This window comes from Rhincodon typus, chromosome 36 (assembly GCF_021869965.1).
Source record: "Rhincodon typus isolate 14 chromosome 36, sRhiTyp1.1, whole genome shotgun sequence".
Taxonomy (NCBI): Eukaryota; Metazoa; Chordata; class Chondrichthyes; order Orectolobiformes; family Rhincodontidae; genus Rhincodon; species Rhincodon typus.
Window position 1 is genome coordinate 5,051,976 of NC_063367.1, and position 18,678 is coordinate 5,070,653.

At 43.5% G+C, this 18,678-nt stretch overlaps 1 protein-coding gene across 2 annotated transcripts in view; it reads right to left on the minus strand.

The window, feature by feature from the left end:
• Positions 1–18,313, minus strand: part of sv2 (synaptic vesicle glycoprotein 2) — a 59,003-nt gene extending 40,690 nt beyond the window's left edge. Inside the window, exons 1-5 of one of the 2 annotated variants that reach the window (XM_048617258.1) lie at positions 18,267–18,313; positions 17,981–18,142; positions 15,865–16,027; positions 14,699–14,820; positions 9,962–10,125 (exon numbers count right to left, since the gene is read on the minus strand). In XM_048617258.1, coding sequence (XP_048473215.1) covers positions 9,962–10,125; positions 14,699–14,820; positions 15,865–16,027; positions 17,981–18,011 — 480 coding nt within the window. In that variant the 5' untranslated portion in view covers positions 18,012–18,142; positions 18,267–18,313. The remainder of the gene's footprint in view (positions 1–9,961; positions 10,126–14,698; positions 14,821–15,864; positions 16,028–17,980; positions 18,143–18,266) is intronic. The other variant, XM_048617257.1, reaches the window with a different exon arrangement.
• Positions 18,314–18,678: the final 365 nt, after the last annotated feature.

Sequence of the window (18,678 nt, forward strand, 5' to 3'; positions counted from 1 at the left end):
CAGCAAACGCCATCGACGCCGCTGCTGATGCCGCCGCCTCTGTTTCCGAGGCTGACACCACAGACATCGATGAGGCCGCTGCCACCAACATCCAGGATTTACCAGCCTACGCCACTCCGCCCACCGCTGACACCGACGTCGCTCTGCCCACCACTTCCACAGCCAGCAGCTCCAGAGGAGACAATAGCACCCACCCCTGCCGGGTCTTCACCATCCCCCCAGACCTCCCCCTTACTGAGGAAGAACGATCAGTCCTCAGTAAAGGGCTCACCTTTGTCCCCCTCCACCCAAACATCAAATACAACTCATGCTTGGGCGTTGAACAGTTTTTCCGCCGCCTCCGCCTCCACGCTTACTTCTTTAACCGTGAACCTAACCCTCCTCCTACTGACCCCTTCTCCCGCCTCCAACACACCCCCTCCTCCTGGACACCACCCCAAGGCCTCCTACCCTCCCTCGACCTCCATCTCCAACTGCTGTTGCGACATCGATTGCCTCAAACTCTCCACCCCACTCACCCACTCCAACCTCTCCCCCACAGAACGTGTAGCCCTCCGCTCCAATCCCAACCTCACCATAAAACCCGCGGACAAGGGAGGCGCAGTTGTAGTATGGCCAACTGACCTTTGCATCGCCGAGGCCAGGCACCAGCTCTCTGACACCTCCTCCTACCGCCTCCTTGAACATGACCCCACCCCCGAACACCAAAACATCATCTCCCAAACCATCCACAACCTCATCACTTCAGGTGACCTCCCACCCACAGCCTCCAACCTCATCGTTCCCCAACCCCACACGGCCCGTTTCTATCTCCTTCCCAAAATCCACAAACCTGACTGCCCTGTTCGACCCATTGTCTCCACCTGCTCCTGCCCCACCGAACTCATCTCCACTTATCTCGACTCCATTTTCTCCCCCTTGGTCCAGGAACTCCCCGCCTACATCCACGACACCACCCACACCCTCCACCTCCTCCAAAACTTCCAATTCCCTGGTCCCCAACACCTCATCTTTACCATGGACGTCCAGTCCCTATACACTTGCATTCCCCATGCAGATGGCCTAAAGGCCCTCTGCTTCTTCCTGTCCCACAGGCCCGACCAGTTCCCCTCCACTGACATCCTCATCTGCTTAGCTGAACTCATCCTCACCCTTAACAACTTCTCCTTCAAACCCTCCCACTTCCTACAGACAAAGGGGGCGGCCATGGGTACCCGCATAGGCCCAAGCTATGCCTGCCTCTTTGTAGGATACGTGGAACAATCCCTCTTCCAAAGCTACACTGGCCCTATCCCCCACCTCTTCCTCCGTTACATCAATGACTGTATCGGCGCCGCCTCGTGCTCCCACAAGGAGCTCGAACAGTTCATCCACTTCACCAACACCTTCCACCTCAACCTTAAGTTCACCTGGACCATCTCTGATACCTCTCTCTCCTTCCTGGACACCTCTGTCTCCATCTCTGGCATCCACCTGGAAACCGATATCCATTTCAAGCCTACCAACTCCCACAGCTACCTAGAATACACCTCCTCTCACCCACCTTCCTGCAAACAGGCCATACCCTATTCCCAATTCCTTCGCCTCTGCCCCCGAGATGAGGCATTCCACTCCCAGACATCCCAGATGTCCTCGTTTTTCAAGGACCGCAACTTCCCCTCCACAGTGGTCGAAAACACCCTCGACCGTGTCTCTTGCATTTATCGCAACTCATCCCTCATACTCCCTCCACACGATAACAACCAAAACAGAATCCCCCTCGTCCTCACGTACCACCCCACCAACCTCCAGATCCAACGCATCATCCTCCGACACTTCCGCTATCTGCAAATTGACCCCACTATCAAAGACATTTTTCCCTCCCCACCCTTGTCTGCTTTCCGGAGGGACCACTCTCTCCGTGACTCCCTTGTCCGCTCCATACCCCCCACCAGCCCCCCCACCCCCGGCACTTTTCCCCGCAACCACAGCAAGTGCTACACCTGCCCCTACACCTCCCCCCTCACAGGCCCTAAGACGACCTTCCACATCAAACAGATGTTCACCTGCACATCTGCTTGATGTGGTATACTGTATCCGCTGTTCCCATTGTGGTCTCCTCTACATCGGGGAAACCAAGCGGAGGCTTGGGGACCGCTTTGTGGAACACCTACGCTTGGTTCGCAACAAACAACTACACCTCCCACTCCTTGGACGACATGTCCATCCTGGACCTCCTGCGTTGCCGCAATGATGCCACCCGAAGGCTGCAGTAACAGCACCTCATATTTCACTTGGGAACCCTGCAGCCCAAGGGTATCAATGTGGACTTCACAAGCTTCAAAATCTCCCCTCCCCCAACAGCCTTCCTGCTCCTCCGATGCTGGTTGACCTGCTGTGTTCATCCAGCTCTACACCTTGTTATCTCAGATTCTCCAGCATCTGCAGTTCCTACTATGTCTGGGGTTAAATGTTGTTTGGTCTTGGTTTTGTTTACCTGCGGCTAGAACTTATTTGTTTCTTCTGTGCTTTCTGTTAACCTGATTCTATCAGACATGTAAAATGTGAACTCTGATTGAATCATTATCTTTGTGATGACCCCAGGAATAGTAGGGCTCAAGTATCGGCACACAGCCCCAAGTCACGACACAGTCTATCAATTCAATCTGTTTTGGGGATAGGCCTGTATCACATATGTTCATGTCAATGTCAATGACAACAATTTCACAAATATTTCATTAACAGCCCACAGCTTGAGAAAAATGCCACAATGATGTTGTAGGGAGCTCTTTTGTTCTTAGGTCAGAATAATGGGAGCTTTAATGTATTCCCTGCTTGGTTGTGATTTAACCTAAAATGCATAACTCCAACCTGAAGCAAGAAAGATTTCATTGCTCGGTATCAAAAACCCCCCATCTTGGCCACAGTAAATATTAAGGGGAAATGATAACATGATTATTATATGTTTGGAGTTCCATTCTAATGGTTAAGATCAAGTCATAGAGTGATAAAGATGTACAGCATGGAAAGAGACCCTTCAGTCCAACTTGTCCATGCCAAACAGATATCCTAAATAAATTTCGTCCCATTTGCCAGCATTTGGCCCATATCTCTCTAAACCTTCTTATTCATATACTCATCCAGATGCCTTTTAAATGTTGTAATTGTACCAGCGTCCACCACTTCCTGACAGTTCACTCCATACACACACCACCCTCTGCATGAAAAAGTCACTCCTTAGGTCCCTTTTAAATCTTTCCCCTCTCACCTTAAAACTATGCCCTCTAGTTTTGGGCTCCCCTGCCCTGGGGAAAGACCTTGTTTATTTACCCTATCCATGCCCCTCATGATTTTACAAACTTCTATAAAGGTCACCCTTCAGCCTCCGACACTCTAGGGAAAATAGCTTCTCCCTATGGTTCAAATCCTCCAACCCTGGTAACATCCTTGTAAATCTTTTCTGAACCCTTTCAACTTTCACAACATCCTTCCTATAGCAGGGAGACCAAAATTGCACACAGTATTCCAAAAGTGGCCTAACCAATGTCCTGTACAGTTGCAACATGACCTCCCAACTCCTACACTCAATGCACGACTGATAAAGCAAAGCGTAGCAAACGCCTTCTTCACTATCTTATCTACCTGCAACTCCACTTTTAAGGAACGGTAAACCTGCATGCCAAGGTCCCTTTGTTCAGCGACACTCCCTGGCTTTTCCTTACCACCTTTCTTAAATAGTGGCACCACGTTAGCCAACCTCCAGTCTTCCAGCACCTCACCTGTGACTATCGATGATACAACTATCTCAGCAAGGGGCCCAACAAACACTGCTCTCGCTTTCCAGAGTTTTAGGGTACACCTGGTCAAGTCTCTGGGATTTATCCACCTTTTATACATTTTAAGATATCTAGCACCTCCTCCTCTGTAATATGGACATTTTTCAAGATGTCACTGTTTATTTCTCCACGTTCTAGTATTTCCATATCCTTCTCCACAGTAATCACTGATGAATAGCAAGGTTACACTTAAAAACTATCCACTTAGCTGGTCCCCTGCTGTGAGCCCTCCCACACAGGTTTCCCCAAGGTCAGCTGTGAATTTCACTGTTGTTGAACACTTTTCCTCTTTACCACACCTAAATTTTCTTCATGGTTTCAATACCATGTATCGTTCACACCATGAAACAATCTGAATCCCAGTAATAATTTTTAATCCACATTCCTGGATGTATATGAGTATGGCCATGTGATTCACCTTCAGATTCAACTTTGGTGTTTAGTGCCCATCCTAACTTCCTTCAAGCAAATTTTACATTGTATGCCCCTATACAGAAGGGAACGTCCACACTGAGAGAATGTGCATGAAGCTTTTAAACAAAAACCATTGTCTACCAGTTTTCTTCATTTCCCTGATGTTTCCTTTTACCTTGAAAATTATAGAGCCAATCTAATGGAGGCGTTTATGGTGATTAAAGGAGTCAATTTGGTGGATAGAGAAAATATACTGGGGGAAAAATACTTTCCCCCAGTGTGGATTCCAAAACAAGGCAACAAAACTTTAAAACTTGAGCTTGACAAATTTGGGAGGAAATCAGGAAATGGATCTTCATGCATTACAGGATGGTAATGATACTGGACAAGTGATGCAGGCTAATGATTCAAACATCACCCTGAAAATAAATCTGGTATTTAAAAATAAGGCTACAATCAGAAATGATGAAAATGAAACTACTGGAGTGTCATTAAAAAAAAAAGTGTGGCTCAGTCAGGTTATGGAATTTTGCTGTTCTACACTGACTGGTCTAGACTCAAGACCAGAACTACAGCAAAATAGTTGACTCTTCATCACCAAGGAAGTTACTCTGGTTGTACCTCAGAGAAATTATGGATGGCTAAAAATGTCAGATGTGTCACTGATGCCACAGATTCAATGAGTGAGTTAATGGAGTGGACCCAGTGCGTAAAGGTGTGTGTGTGTCTGCCTCTGTCTGTGGAGCATGGCAGTAGTGCTAAAAATCTGTATGTCATCTTGTACAAAAATTAGTAAAAAAGTTAGTGATCTCAGTGACTTCCTTGGCCAATGGTTTAAAAATTGAAACAAAATTAATCACAACAGGTTGCAGATAAACACTATTCAACACACTGAACGCAAGCGAATAATGACAATGACTAAGGATCGGTTTCTGTGCTGCATGACTCTATGGTTAAAGGCAAAGGAATATAAAGATGGTGCTCCATATTGATTTATAAATCATTTATTATGAACTTCAAATGGAAGCAGGAGAACTCTTGAAACTTAATTCCTACAGACATCAACTTAGAGAGACTAAGCAGAGAAAGCTAACAGTAGACCATCCTGTGCTCCTTTAACTCTTGGGGGAAATTAGATAAAGCAATATTCTGCCATGGCAGATGGTGGAATTTGAATTCAATAAAGAATCTGGAATTAAAGGGTCTAATGATGACCATGAAGCTACTGACATTTGTCGGAAAAACCCATGTGGTTCACTAATGTTCTTTCGAAAATCTGCTGTTCTTACCTGGACTGGAGAACATGTGACTCCAGGCCCACAGCAATGTGGCTTTTCCTTAACTGCCCGCTGGGCAGTTAGAAAATGGCAATAAGTGCTGGCCTATCCAGAGTTGCCCACATCCCATGAAAGGAACAAAAACAGGAACATTTTACAAGGGGTGCAGGAATAGAGTTTCTTGTGTCTGAAGCAAATCTATAAAGACAACAGCAGAAATTGATAAAATATACAAGAATCCTTAGTTTTATGGAGGCATAGGGTGCAGAAGAAAGGAAATGTTGCAAAACCCTTGTAAATCACTAGTTATCCCTGAACCAACACAATGTACCGAATTCTGTAAACCACACTTTAGGAAGGTTGCCAAGCTCTTGGAGAGGATGCAGAGATTTGCTCGAACAATGCAGGGACATAGCACATCAGTTTTGAGGAGATTGCAGAAGCTGGGATTCACTTAGAGTTGAACAAATTAAAGGCTTATTCCAGCTGTTCAAAATCACGAGGGCTAATGAAGAATTGAGAGGGTGAAGCTGTTGGATTCTGGGAATCAGTGCAAAGAAACAAGTACTAGAACCACTGGCAAAAAAACATACAGAAAAATGGTGAGGATTTTTTTTGAAACCCAAGTTGTGAAGATCTGGCCAGACTGCCTGAAAGGGTAGTGAGAACCAATTCAATAGTAACTGTCAAGAGATAATTTGATATGTTCTTGAAAAGGAGAAATTTGCAAAGCTATGGACAAAGGGCCTCCTTTAATGCTGCATGATTCAATAAATAGAATATTCAAGTGAGACAGACAGAACAAATTTGTTCTGTTCATAGAAAAAGCAACAAATTCCATACTCTATGAAGTTAGTGATCGTAAGAAATCAGTTCCACTTTATAGCTTGTTTATTGTATCTGTGGTAAAGGCCCTCCACCTTCAAGTAAAAATGAGTGAGAAAAGGTCTCATTAGAGAGGCTGATGTGTATCTGAAAGAACAAAAGGAAATACAAGGTCTAACATTCACACTGAATGGATTGATTCATTGTACCGGAGCTGACTGCTGTAATTGACCTCATATCCTTACTTTGATAACATATTCCACATCAGCAGCTATCAACACGGAAGATAAAACAGCAAGGCCAAGGGGACACAACTGACTCTCAAGTAGCATACCATCCTGACTTGGAGACACATGTTCTTTCCTTCATAGTTACTACTAAAATAAATATTAAAATAGTGTGATGTGGTTGGTTCATTTGCCGAGCTGGTTTGTTAGTTCGCAGATGTTTCATTACCCTGCTCATGACATCATCAGTGCAGCCTTCGATGAAGTGCTGTTGTGTTTTCCCACCTGGTATTTAAACTGTGGGGTCCACTGGAGTTGATTACCTCATTTCCAGCTTTTCTACACTGTGGTGTATATATCGGGTCTAATTCTACATGTTCATCGATGGGCTTCTTGGTGGAGAACCAAGCCTCTAGGAATTCCCATGCTTGTCTCTGTTTGGCTGGTCCTAGGATTCTGATGTTGTCCTGATCCTGATCCTGATCCTGAACTGGTGGTTCTCCTTATCCGTGTGAATGGAGAAGAGTGAGTACTGGTCATATCTTTTTGTTGCTGTTGGTGTTTATGTATTCTTGTGGCCAGTTTCCTTCCCTGTCTGTCCAATGTTTGTCACAGTACTTGCATGGAATCTTGTATATCATGTTGGTTCTGTTCATAGTGGGTAAGGGGTCTTTGGTTCGAGTTAGCAGTTGGCGTAAGGTTGACGTAGGTTTGTGTGCCACTTTGATGCCCAATGGTTGTAAGAGTCTTGGCGTCAGTTCGGATATGTTCTTGATAACGTGATGAGTATGTCAAGGTGTACCGTATCCTCCTGTTGTTGTTTGTGTGATAGACATCGTCGGACCCAGCTGTTCAAGTATCCATTGTCCTTAAATACTTGGTAGAGGTATTCTTCCTTGTTTTGGCATGGTTCCAGGTTGCTGCAGTGTGTTGTCGCTTGCTTAAATAGTATTTTCACACAACTTCGTTTGTGGGTGTTGGGGTGGTTATAGTTGAAATTCAGGACTTGATCCGTCTGTGTGGCCTTTCTGTGTACCTTCGTCAGAAATTCCCCGTTGGCCCTGCATTCTATCATGACATCTAAGAATGGGAGCCATTCGTCCTGTTCTTCTTCCCTGGTGAATTTGATGCTGGTGAGTGTTGTTTATTAGTTTATTAGTCTCCTCTAGTTTAGTCCGTTTGATGATGACCAAAGTGTAGTCCATGTATCGGATCCATAGTTTAGGTTGGATCTGCGGAGGGCTATGCTTTCAAGTCTCTGCATCACCACTTCTGCTATTAGTCCAGAGATAGGTGACTGTATGGGTGTCCTGTTGATTTGTTCATAGATTTGGTCATTAAAGGTAAAGTGGGTCGTGAGGCATAGGTCCAGTAATTTTAGCATGTTGTCTGTTAAGATGGTGTTACTGGGGTCTGGTTCCTTCAGTAGTATTGTTAGTGCTTCTCTTGCCAATGGTATGTCAATTGATGTGAATAGAGCGGTAACGTCAAAGGACACCATGTTCTCATCCTCGTCTACTCTTACGTCTAAATACCAGGTGGGAAAACACAACAGCGCTTCATCAGAGGCTGCACTCATGATGTTACCCAGCAGGGTAATGAAACGTTGGTGAACTAACCAACCAACCACAGCATCCACAACCTGAGCTACAAATCTACTCAAGAACATTAATATAGTGTCTTTAGCGCAATGAAACATTCTAAGGACCTTCAAGAAATATTATAAAGCAAAGTATGATGCCGAACAGCAGAAGAAATATGAAGTCATATGGCTAAAAGTTTGTTCAAAGGGATTTTAAGGAGTTCTTTTAAAAAAAAGAAAGGGAGGGGTAGGGAGTGAATCCCAGACATTACAGTCTTGGAAACTGAAGGCGCAGACTACAATAGTGGAGCAATTAATATCAGCAATGTAGCAGAGGCCAGAATTAGAGGACTGCTTATGTATTGGAGGTCTATGGAGCTGAGATTACAAAGATATGGAGGGGTCAGCCATGGAGGATTTGAAAACAAGCACCAGAAGTTCTTGAATCCAATGGAAATCAGCAAGTACAGAGAGGTTAGGGAAACAGGAGTTGCTGCAACACCATGGGCAGCAGAGTTTTACATGATCATTTATGGAGCAGAATGTGGGAGATCAACAGGGATTGTGCTGGATAAGTCCAGTCTAGAGGTAACAAAGACACAAATGAGGATTTCATCAACAAATGGGCTGAGACAGGGTGAAGTTGCGTGATGGTACTGAAGTGAAGATGGGCAATCTTAATGTTGGCAGGAATAGGAGATGAAAAGCTTAGCTTAGGATCAAATGTGATACCAAGGCTGCAAACAGCAGAGTGTATTCTCAGATCATTGCCAGGGACAGGAATGCAGTTGGTAGCTCAGAATTGGAGTCTGGAGTAGGGAGTAAAATCAATGGTTTCAGTCTTTCCATGAAGTAGATTATAACACCATAAGGCCATAAAATATTCAAGCTGATTTAGGCTATTCGACCCATTGAGGCTGCTCCAACATTTGATCATGGCTGATGTGTTTTTCAACCCCAGTCTCCTGCCTTCTCCCTGTAACCCTTGTAAGCCTTACCAATCAAGAACCTCTACCTCTGTCCTAGATACACTCAATGTCTTAGCTTCCACAACCCACTGTGGCAATGAGTTCCACAGATTTACCACCTTCTGCCTGAAGAAATTCCTCCTCATATCAGTTCTAAAGAGTTGTCCTATCGCTCTGAGGTTGCATCTACGGTCCTAGTCTCTCGTGGAAACGTCTTCTCCACATCCACTCTATCCAGGCCTCTTGGTATTCTGTAAGTTTCAATGACAGCGCCCCTTACCCTTCTAAACTCAGCTGAGTACAGATCCAGAGACCTCAACCGCTCATGATATGACAAATCTTTCATTCCTGGGACCAGCTGGAATATCATCCAATATGGGTGTTGGGGGAACCTTCACAACGCGTACTGCAAAGATTCACGGAGAAGGGCCTTCTCAGGACAACAGACCATGTCAGTGTTGCCCACAACCCAAGATTCGACAGAAAGGATTATCGAATGAAACAGACAACCACTAACTTTACCATGGTTTGAAAACTAAGACCAAGAGCTCTGCCTTTGCCCATGGTCACTTGACGTGTTACCTTCATTATATGTAAGTGTTCTGAAACTCTCCACAGCATCACCTACTGACCACAGCCTGCAACTCCAAAGTTTTGGATAACAACAGACCTCCATGTTAAAGCTTCATTAAATAAATACTGGTGTAAACATATGATCAAAAGTCAAGCCAACAAGAAAGCAGAAAGAAATTTTATAATTACACAGGAGTTTTAATCACGGCAGATCCATAATTAAAGTCCATTTGTGAGTGCATGCAAATACAGCCAAAGTTAAAGGATGATACATTCTTACCTGCATCAAGTACTTGGGACTCTCAGGCATCCCTACAGCATAAATCAATGCAGAGGATAGACTGGGTATTGAACACAGCATCACAAAAAGCCTCCAGCTCTGAAAGTGTAGAGAACCCAGCTGGAAAGACAGTGAAGTCCTGGGAATAACCAGCCAAGCTAGACCTGAGAAAAAAGGTCAAATGACAGCATTAAGTCATGGTTTTACTCAAGTATGGTATACCAGCACAGAGCTAGGGCTGGACTCCAGACCCACAATGTCCTGACGAAGGGTTTTGGCCCAAAACGTTGATTTTCCTGCTCCTCAGATGCCATCTGATGGGCTATGCTTTTCCAGCTCCTCATTTATTGACCCTAGCTTTCAGTCTCTGCAGGCTTTACTGTCTCCACTGCAATGTGGTTGACTGTCATTTAGGGATGAGCAATAAATGCTGGCCTAGCCAGCGATGCCCTCATCCCATGAATAAATAAAAATAGGATAGAATTAACAGTTTCCAGTTGTAGTCGAAGGCAGTTTACACAGAGAGAACTAAAAACATCTCCAACCAAAGCATATTTTTACATTTTTTGGTTATGAATAAAAGATTACACACTTTTTTAAAAGCAATTCATGCTTCATTTTCACAAGAAATAACTGACTTATTCCGAACACAGACTATTTTTTTCTACTACCTCTGCTCCAGTTGGAACATTTTCCCCTCCCTCTGCAGGTAATATCATGGTTCAGTTTCAGTGTGAATCAAGGTAGAATGATCAGCAATACTTCACATTGTGATCCTGCAACACCATGACAAATTGTACATTTAAGATGTTAGATCTTTTTCTTCTTTAGCTGTCCCATCTTCTCTATGTTGAAACTCATCCATGGCTTTGCCTCTTCCACATCTCCCAATTTCCTCCAGCCTTACAATTCTCCGAGATTTCTGAGTTCCTCCAATTCTGGCCTATTGCACATCCCCGATTTTCAAAGCATTTACTGGCAATTTCTTGCTGCCCTTGAACTGGTGGACTGTTCAACCATTTCAGGGAGCAATTTGGAGTCAAGTACATTGACGTGGGTCTGGAGCCACGTGTTCAGATGAGGTAAGAACAGCAAATTTTCTTCCCTGTATTTGTGAACTAGATGGGTTTTTCAGACAATTCATGCTATTTCTCGTGCTCACAATCACTGAGACTAGGTGTGTACTTCAGATCTATTAACCAAACTTCAATTCCACCAGCCGCCAAAGTAGGATTTGAAACTGCAACTCAGCCTCCCACAGAGCATTGGTCTGGGCTCTTGGATTACTAGCTTTCAACTACCTGACCCAAAGTTCTGGAATTTCTTTTCTAAACCTCTCCACCACTCTCTCTTGCTGTCCTTTGAAGGTGGTCCTTAAAAAAAATTACTTCTTTCATGCCACTATTTGTTATCTGTGTTAATATCTGCCTCTGTGACTTTGTGTTAAACATTATCTGATGAAGTTCTTCTGTGAAGCTTTGTGTGCTTTTTACAACATAAAAGACGCAATGTGTACGCATGTCTTGATATCATCAGAGCAATGAGCTGTTGTGAATTAACAGGTAGATGCCTGTTTTCTGTAGAAAAAAATAGACTGCTAGCCTGAGAGAGGCTTATTTTCACCACAGAGTGGGAATCATCCTGTGCCTGTGTAACACTGTTTATAGTTTAGGGGGTCAACAGCTTTTAGGTTGCTGTCCATAATATTGAAGCAAACCTTTAGGAGGCTGTAAAGAAGAATTATGCATCAGTGGACTTACAGATAGGTGGAATGGATAGACAAGTGACAAATTAAATGCAATGCAGAGGAGTCCAAAGTGATTTATAATGAGAGGAAGAACATGAAGAGTCGATATAAAATACAGGCTACAATGAAAAAGGGGTGGAAGAGCAGAGTATTGGTTTACATGTGTGCATAAATCAATGGCAAAAGAAGCAACAGCAACATTAGGACAAACATTTTCATGCAGTGAGTGGTCAAAACCTGGAATACACTGCCTTAGTGCATGGATTAAATCGAGGCATTCAAAAAGGAAATGGATTGTAACCTGAGAAGGAAGTCTCAGATCACAGCAGAGCGAGGAGAAGTTGATCCCAGTCATAAATCCGTGGAAGGTTTCATGGTATTACAAATGCAAAATCCAACAACTTGAGGGATATAACTTTGCTGAATGAAGTGTTAGGTTTTAATACAGCACACAGCACAAGCAGATTAAGAAAGGCTTTTGAATTTGTTAGCAAATGGAACAAACGAGAGTAAGCAGAGGGAGTTGCAACTTCAGGCAGCCAGCAAAAATAAAAAAGGGTGAATGCCCTTCTTCTCTGGTGTAACCATTCTATAATTCCATAACTCACCAACTTCTCATCAGAAATTGACCTGGGAGAATTCAACCTGCACCCAGCTTCTCCATTATACCACCTAACTTCCCATGTTACGTTCCTTTGAGTCAAATACAAACGTGGATTTGTTTCTCAAGGTGAAATTTTTGAAACCTAACACACTTGCCCCCATGCAGTAAGCTCTCCCAGAGTGGTTTAAAAATGACTTAGAATGAAGCAAGAGTCTAAACTTAGGACTCCCCAGACTTGAAGTCTGATTATCTCATTTAGACAACTCCCCTTATGAGATGCATTTCCATGATCCTCAGTGACGTCTAATATGCAGCCTCTTACTCTCACACACCTTCAAGTGGCCTTGATAAAAGACAGTTATGACATGGCACACGGGAAAATAGGTTGCTTAAAGGATACAGAGGCTCGGTGATTAGCACAGCTGCCTCACAGTGCCAGGGACCAAGGTCAATTCCAGCCTTGGGTGACTGTATGTGTGGAGTTTGCACATTCTCCTCGTGTCTGCATGGGTTGCTGCCAGGTGGTCTAGTTTCCTCCCACAGTCCAAACATGTGCAGGTTAGTGGATTAGCCACAGTAAAAATGCAGGGTTACAGGGTATGGTTGGATACTCTTTGAAGGGCAAGTGAGAACTTGAAGGGCTGAATGGCCTCTTTCCACACTGTAGGGCCTATGATTTTATGATCTTCTTGATCACCAGCAGATGGCAAAGTCACACCACACATACTCTGTTCTCACTGGATTGTAGGCTTTGTTTCATAGAGACAGACAGCATACAAATAGGTCTTTTGACCCACCATATCTATGCTGACCAACAAACACCAGACTACACTAACCCCATTTACCTACATTTGGTCCAAAGCATATTATTCCCTCTACTTTAAGTGTTCATCCAGCATTGATAATGCAGATGGTAAAGACAAGTTTACATTATAAATATGTCAACAGCTGGATTCTAGGCACCTTGGCTCCAAACCAGCCATAATTTGTTACAAATAAACAAAGCTGACAATCCCTAGTTGGTTGGCATAATCCTGTTGCATCCCAACCAGTTAGCCCAACTTGTGTGTTAGCCCCCATCTTCCCAACGCCAAGATGTTAATACTAATACCAACTGCCATATCAGTAAGTTACTTTTCCTATTCTGTTACATAGCATCCAACGAGAAGCAACACCAAAATGCTTTCCAACTAGCAGAGAAAGACTCAGATCACTGCAGAGTGAGGAGAAGTTGATCCCAGTCATAAATCCATGGAAGGTTTCACGGCATTACAAATGCAAATTCAACAACTTGTGGGGTATAACTTTGCCAAATAAAGTGTTAAGTTTTAATACAGCACTCAGCTCAAGCAGATTAAGAAAGACTTTTGAATTTGTTAGCAAATGGAACAAAAGAGAGTAGGCAGAAAGGCAGGTTCTGCCGCACAGCAATAAAGGGTGATTCCCACAGGGAAGCAATGAATAGTATTCATTATACTGTAACAGCAGCAATTCTCTATGCTTACAATAACAGTAATCAATGCAAAATGTTGAAGCTGAAAATCAGGGACAATGTACCATCACTCAAATGGAGGGAAGAAGATTCTTAGTAAGCGATGCATCCATTAACAACTGATAGGGCGGCATGGTGGCTCAGGGGTTAGTACTGCTGCCTCACAGCTCCAAGGGCCCAGGTTCAGTTCCAGCCTTGGGTGACTGTATTGAGTTTGTGCGTTCGCCCTGTCTGTGCGGTTTCCACCGGTTGCTCTGGTTTCCTCCCAGAGTCCAAAGATGCACAGATTGGGTGAACTGGCCACATTAAATTGCCTTGCAGTGTCCAGGGATGCACAGGTTAAGTGGATTAGCCACGGGAAATGCGGTGTGACAGGCATAGGGTTAGAGGGGATGGGGGACTGAGTGAGATGCTCTTCAGAGGGTTGGTGCAGACTTGATGATCTGAATTGCCTCCATCTGAACTGTAGGAATTCTATGATTCTATCAATGTTAAGTGCAGGAAACTGATCAGAGGAACGGAGACCTGAAAAACAGAAATATTCTGCATTATAGGAAAGATTATGCTGCTGATCAAGGGGGAAAGGAACAGACTCTTTCTGTGCCGTGTGCTTCTCTGACCTGCTCTAGATAATTTTATTTCATATTCACTGGAATCGTCTAAGCAAATGGTGCTCCACCTTGATACAAGGCCGACTTCCTGTGTGGCCGTGTGAAGGAAAAGTCAGTACTGCCACTGTGCATTCACACCTTTGGCAATTAGCAACTCTCTTGCCAAAATGGCCCCAGGGAGTAATATCAGGCAAGGGAAGCCAATTGTAATTGAGTTGGACAAGGAAGAACCAGTATAACCCTTAATTTTCTCTTTCACACACACAAACACAACTCTACTCACCTGCTGCTAGAATGTTCCCTGCCATCCAGAAAGTAGCCAAAGCACTGACCATACAGCCTCTTTTATTCCGAGGTTGAAATTCCGAAAAATAGGAGAATATGACTGGTATGGAGCCACCAACGCTGAGGAATCAATCAATTAGAGTTAAATTACGACAAAGATCCATCACAACACAGCATGCTGGCACCATCCAGTTGACCAAAATCAAAAGACACCTATCTCGACTTGCTGTTGCAAATATATTTTGGGTTCAATTCAGAGATCCCATCTTCCGGGTGGGATCCTAAACCCAAAGCCCTATTAAACTCTCAGACAGATGCAAAATATTGTAGGGCACTATCTCAAACAAGCAGAATTCACCACGATGTCCTGGCCAATGCTTATCCCTCAGCCAACATAATTAACAACAAACCACCTGCTCACTTATCAAGTTGCTGTTTGAGATCTTGCTATCCACAAAATGACAACTGTGTTGCTGTAGTGACAACAGTCACTATGCTTCAAAACTACTTAATTGGCTGTAAAACACTTTCCAACTTCCTGAGCCTGTGAAATGTGCTAGGAAAATACAACTCTTTCTTGGCGGTATATCACATGGATCCAAATGGGCACCAAAAAGTATGTTCAAAGAACGTGACAGAGGCAGAGAGCATTGGGGTTGTGCTGAGCAATTAGGGTTGTGACCTCCTCCCCCCCGCAATTGGACTCTTCCGTGACAGCAGTGGCAACTGTAGATCAGAGACTTAGATGGGACAGTGCTGGTATCAGCCTTGAAATGCAGACACAAGCCACAATTCTTCTCATGATTTATTTTGGTCCTCCTAAGTCCCCACCGCCCTCCCAGCTCCAGCCACTGCTCCTCACAGCTTCAACACCCAAACCCTCCCGACTGCCCTCAAGCTAGGAGCCAGTTAGTTCAGTTGTCTAGCTATCTGACATGTGGTTCAATTCCTGTTGTGGCCGAGATGGACTTGGAACCTGCTTCCTGTTCTGCCTCCAGGAGTGCATTTGCCGTGACAATGCTTCCACACATCACTTGCCAACCCATCAGTACGCTCCACATATAATGTAACAAGTTTTCCCCTTTCTTGGCATTTCTCACAAATTGTCCTGACGAGTGCAAGATGAAAAGCCGTTACAAATGTGTTATTTTCAATAATACTCACCCAACTCCGCTAATAAATCGCAATAGCAGGAATTGCCAATAATTAGATGCCAAACTAGACACTGCGCCAAAGACGCCATTCACTGCCAATGAGAAAACAAGGATTCGTTGACGGCCTTTCAGGTCTGCAAGAACTCCCCACACGTATCCCCCAATCATCATACCTGCACACAAAACAGGAAGAAAGACTGCTATTTGCAAGAAAAGATTCAACACATTTCTTAAGGGTGTATAGACCAAACAAAAAATTAATCACCAGATCTGAAACGCTAACTCTGTTTTTTCCTTCACAGATGCTGCCAGACCTGCTGAGCTTTTCCAGCAACTTTGTTTTTGTTCCTGATTCACAGCATCCGCACAGCATCTTTTGGTTTTTAAAAAAAATTAATCTGCCTCTATACCAGATCTCAAGACATCCTGAAGAGCTTCACCTCCAGTGAATTAACCACAATCCAGCAGCCACTTTACATTCAACAAAATTCCACAAACAGCAAAGGGTCAAATGACCCTTAATTTGCCCTTTCTTCCCCTCCTGGTACTAACTGAAGTAGAATTTTAAAGCGAAGGTCACACGAACCCTCCCAACCCTGCCAGTCTTTTCCAAATTGAGCCACAAGGCTTTTGACATCCACCACTTTTAATGCATTGTATGAAATACCGTATAGCACCTCCAACTAAGTATTGTTTCTTCACTGCAATTATCTTGATTTACATGCTTGAGATCTTGAAAGAAGGGTGAGCTCGGGTAAAAACTCATTAAATATATGCCACGTACTCAGTCGTCAAACTTGTTATTTACCTAGGCGCATTCAAGATTTGAATGCTAAGTGGTTGCTAAACTAGTTCTTGCATGGATGCAGAAAGGGAATGTTCTGGAAAGTGAGTCAAATACTTTATTACAAAAAAAGTTACACTTGACGAAAGAGCAACACTCTGAAAGCCTGTGATTTCAAATAAACCTGGTGTCATGTGCCTTCTGACTTTATCCACCCCAGTCCAACACTGGCACCTCCACATCATGGCTACAAAAGAAGTGTTTGTATCATGTCAAAAAAAGCAAGAAGGAAGCAAAATGATGATGTTTAAAACACCAAAAACCATGAGAAATAGGAAGATGTAAGGAAAATAAATAAATAACGAGAAATACCAAAGCTAATACCTTAACATTACATAGTACCTAACACCAGTCCAGCTAATGGAGTTCCTGTAATACCCACATTGGAGTGCTACAGCAGTTAAGCTGAAAATAAAACTCATCAGTCCAAAAGGGTCAGATATTTGAGTTAAAATATAGAAATTAACAATATTTATGCCAATGCGTTTGATGAGCAATGACCCATACTAAATTTTATATTTCATATTAGACATATGCTGATTCTGTAATCATTGTGTTAAATTATATTTTTCAATCAAATGTTTTAAATGGTCTGATAAGGTTTCCAACACCTAGACACCACTACTGCCTATTGACATAGAAGATTGAGGAAATCTGACATTTTTCTTTTTAATGCGCTGTCCAAATTACCTCTATTCTGCCTTGGTGACTAGTTTTCAGGGTTTGGTGCTCTTCCTCAATTTACTTACAATGGTTTCCTGTTGTATTCAACCAGCAGTTAGATAGCAGAAAATTCGGTGCAGATTTGGACAGAACCTGTCAGGAAATTCTAGGCCATTTGTAAACTTGATGCACAAGAAGCCCTTTATGTTACAAATACTGCAGTTTTAGCTATTACAGTCAACTATTTGCAAACTTGCTTGACTTGTCCAGCGTGTAGCAGAGAAAATGTTTTGAATATCCTGAGAAATTTTAGAATGGTTCCTGCAAGAGGTGCCATCAGCCATGTACAAACCAATACTGGGTTTGTTGTAAGGAAGCTTTTAGAAACGACTGCTCTATCAACTTGGTGGAAGGAGGATGCATCATTCAGAATCACCACTATTCAGCTAAAGGCGACACGGTGAATTATAATGGCACAGAAAAATGTTTACAAATTCCTATACTCAACTTCAGTCTTTCGTTTGGTATTTCTAGGGCCAATGCAGTCGCCAGTTGGAACCTCAAGCAGGCATCAGCTGTTGGCACAGAGGATAGTCATTGGAGGTTATGAAAGACATACCTAGGAAGATACTTGCTGTAAGCCAACCCATATCTGCTGTGCTAAGGTGAAGATCACAGCGAGCCGTGGGAAGCAGAAATGACACACACAGAATTTCAACAGCATCACTAGCATTTGCCCACCCACAGATAGCCAAGAGAGCTACATGGAAGGTGCCAAAACCTGAAAAAGAACACAAAGAATACAATTAATCATGCCAATAGCAATAAAGTGAAAACCATAGGGTAAACAAATACTGCAACACCTAAGAATAATTATCACAAGTTCTCAGAGTTCAGATCTCTACATTATAACTTGCACCGAAGAATTTCTGAGCAGTGCGCTCGCAACATTATCGGGTGGCTGCACTTGTGGTTAAGGGTTTATCTTTGGAGTATTTGATGTTTCCAACAAACATTGGCTTCATTCCAGCATCATCTCAACTTAGTGTTGCATGAGGAAGGCAGCACTTCTCGCAGTGCAGCTGTTCCAGCATTGCACCGCAAACGTCAGTGTTTGACCATTCTTGAGTCTGTGGACTGGGACCCAAGCCTGCAACTTTCTAAGTGAAGAGGGAAGAGTGCCGTCCACTGAGCCATGGCTGATGCTATAATACAGAATAAGAACCCCTTTTCAGTCAAAGGAAAATATGGAGCTAAAGGACTCTCCTCAGTGAAAGACAGACATTAGTGAACTGTCTGTCTTTCACTGTGAGGAGA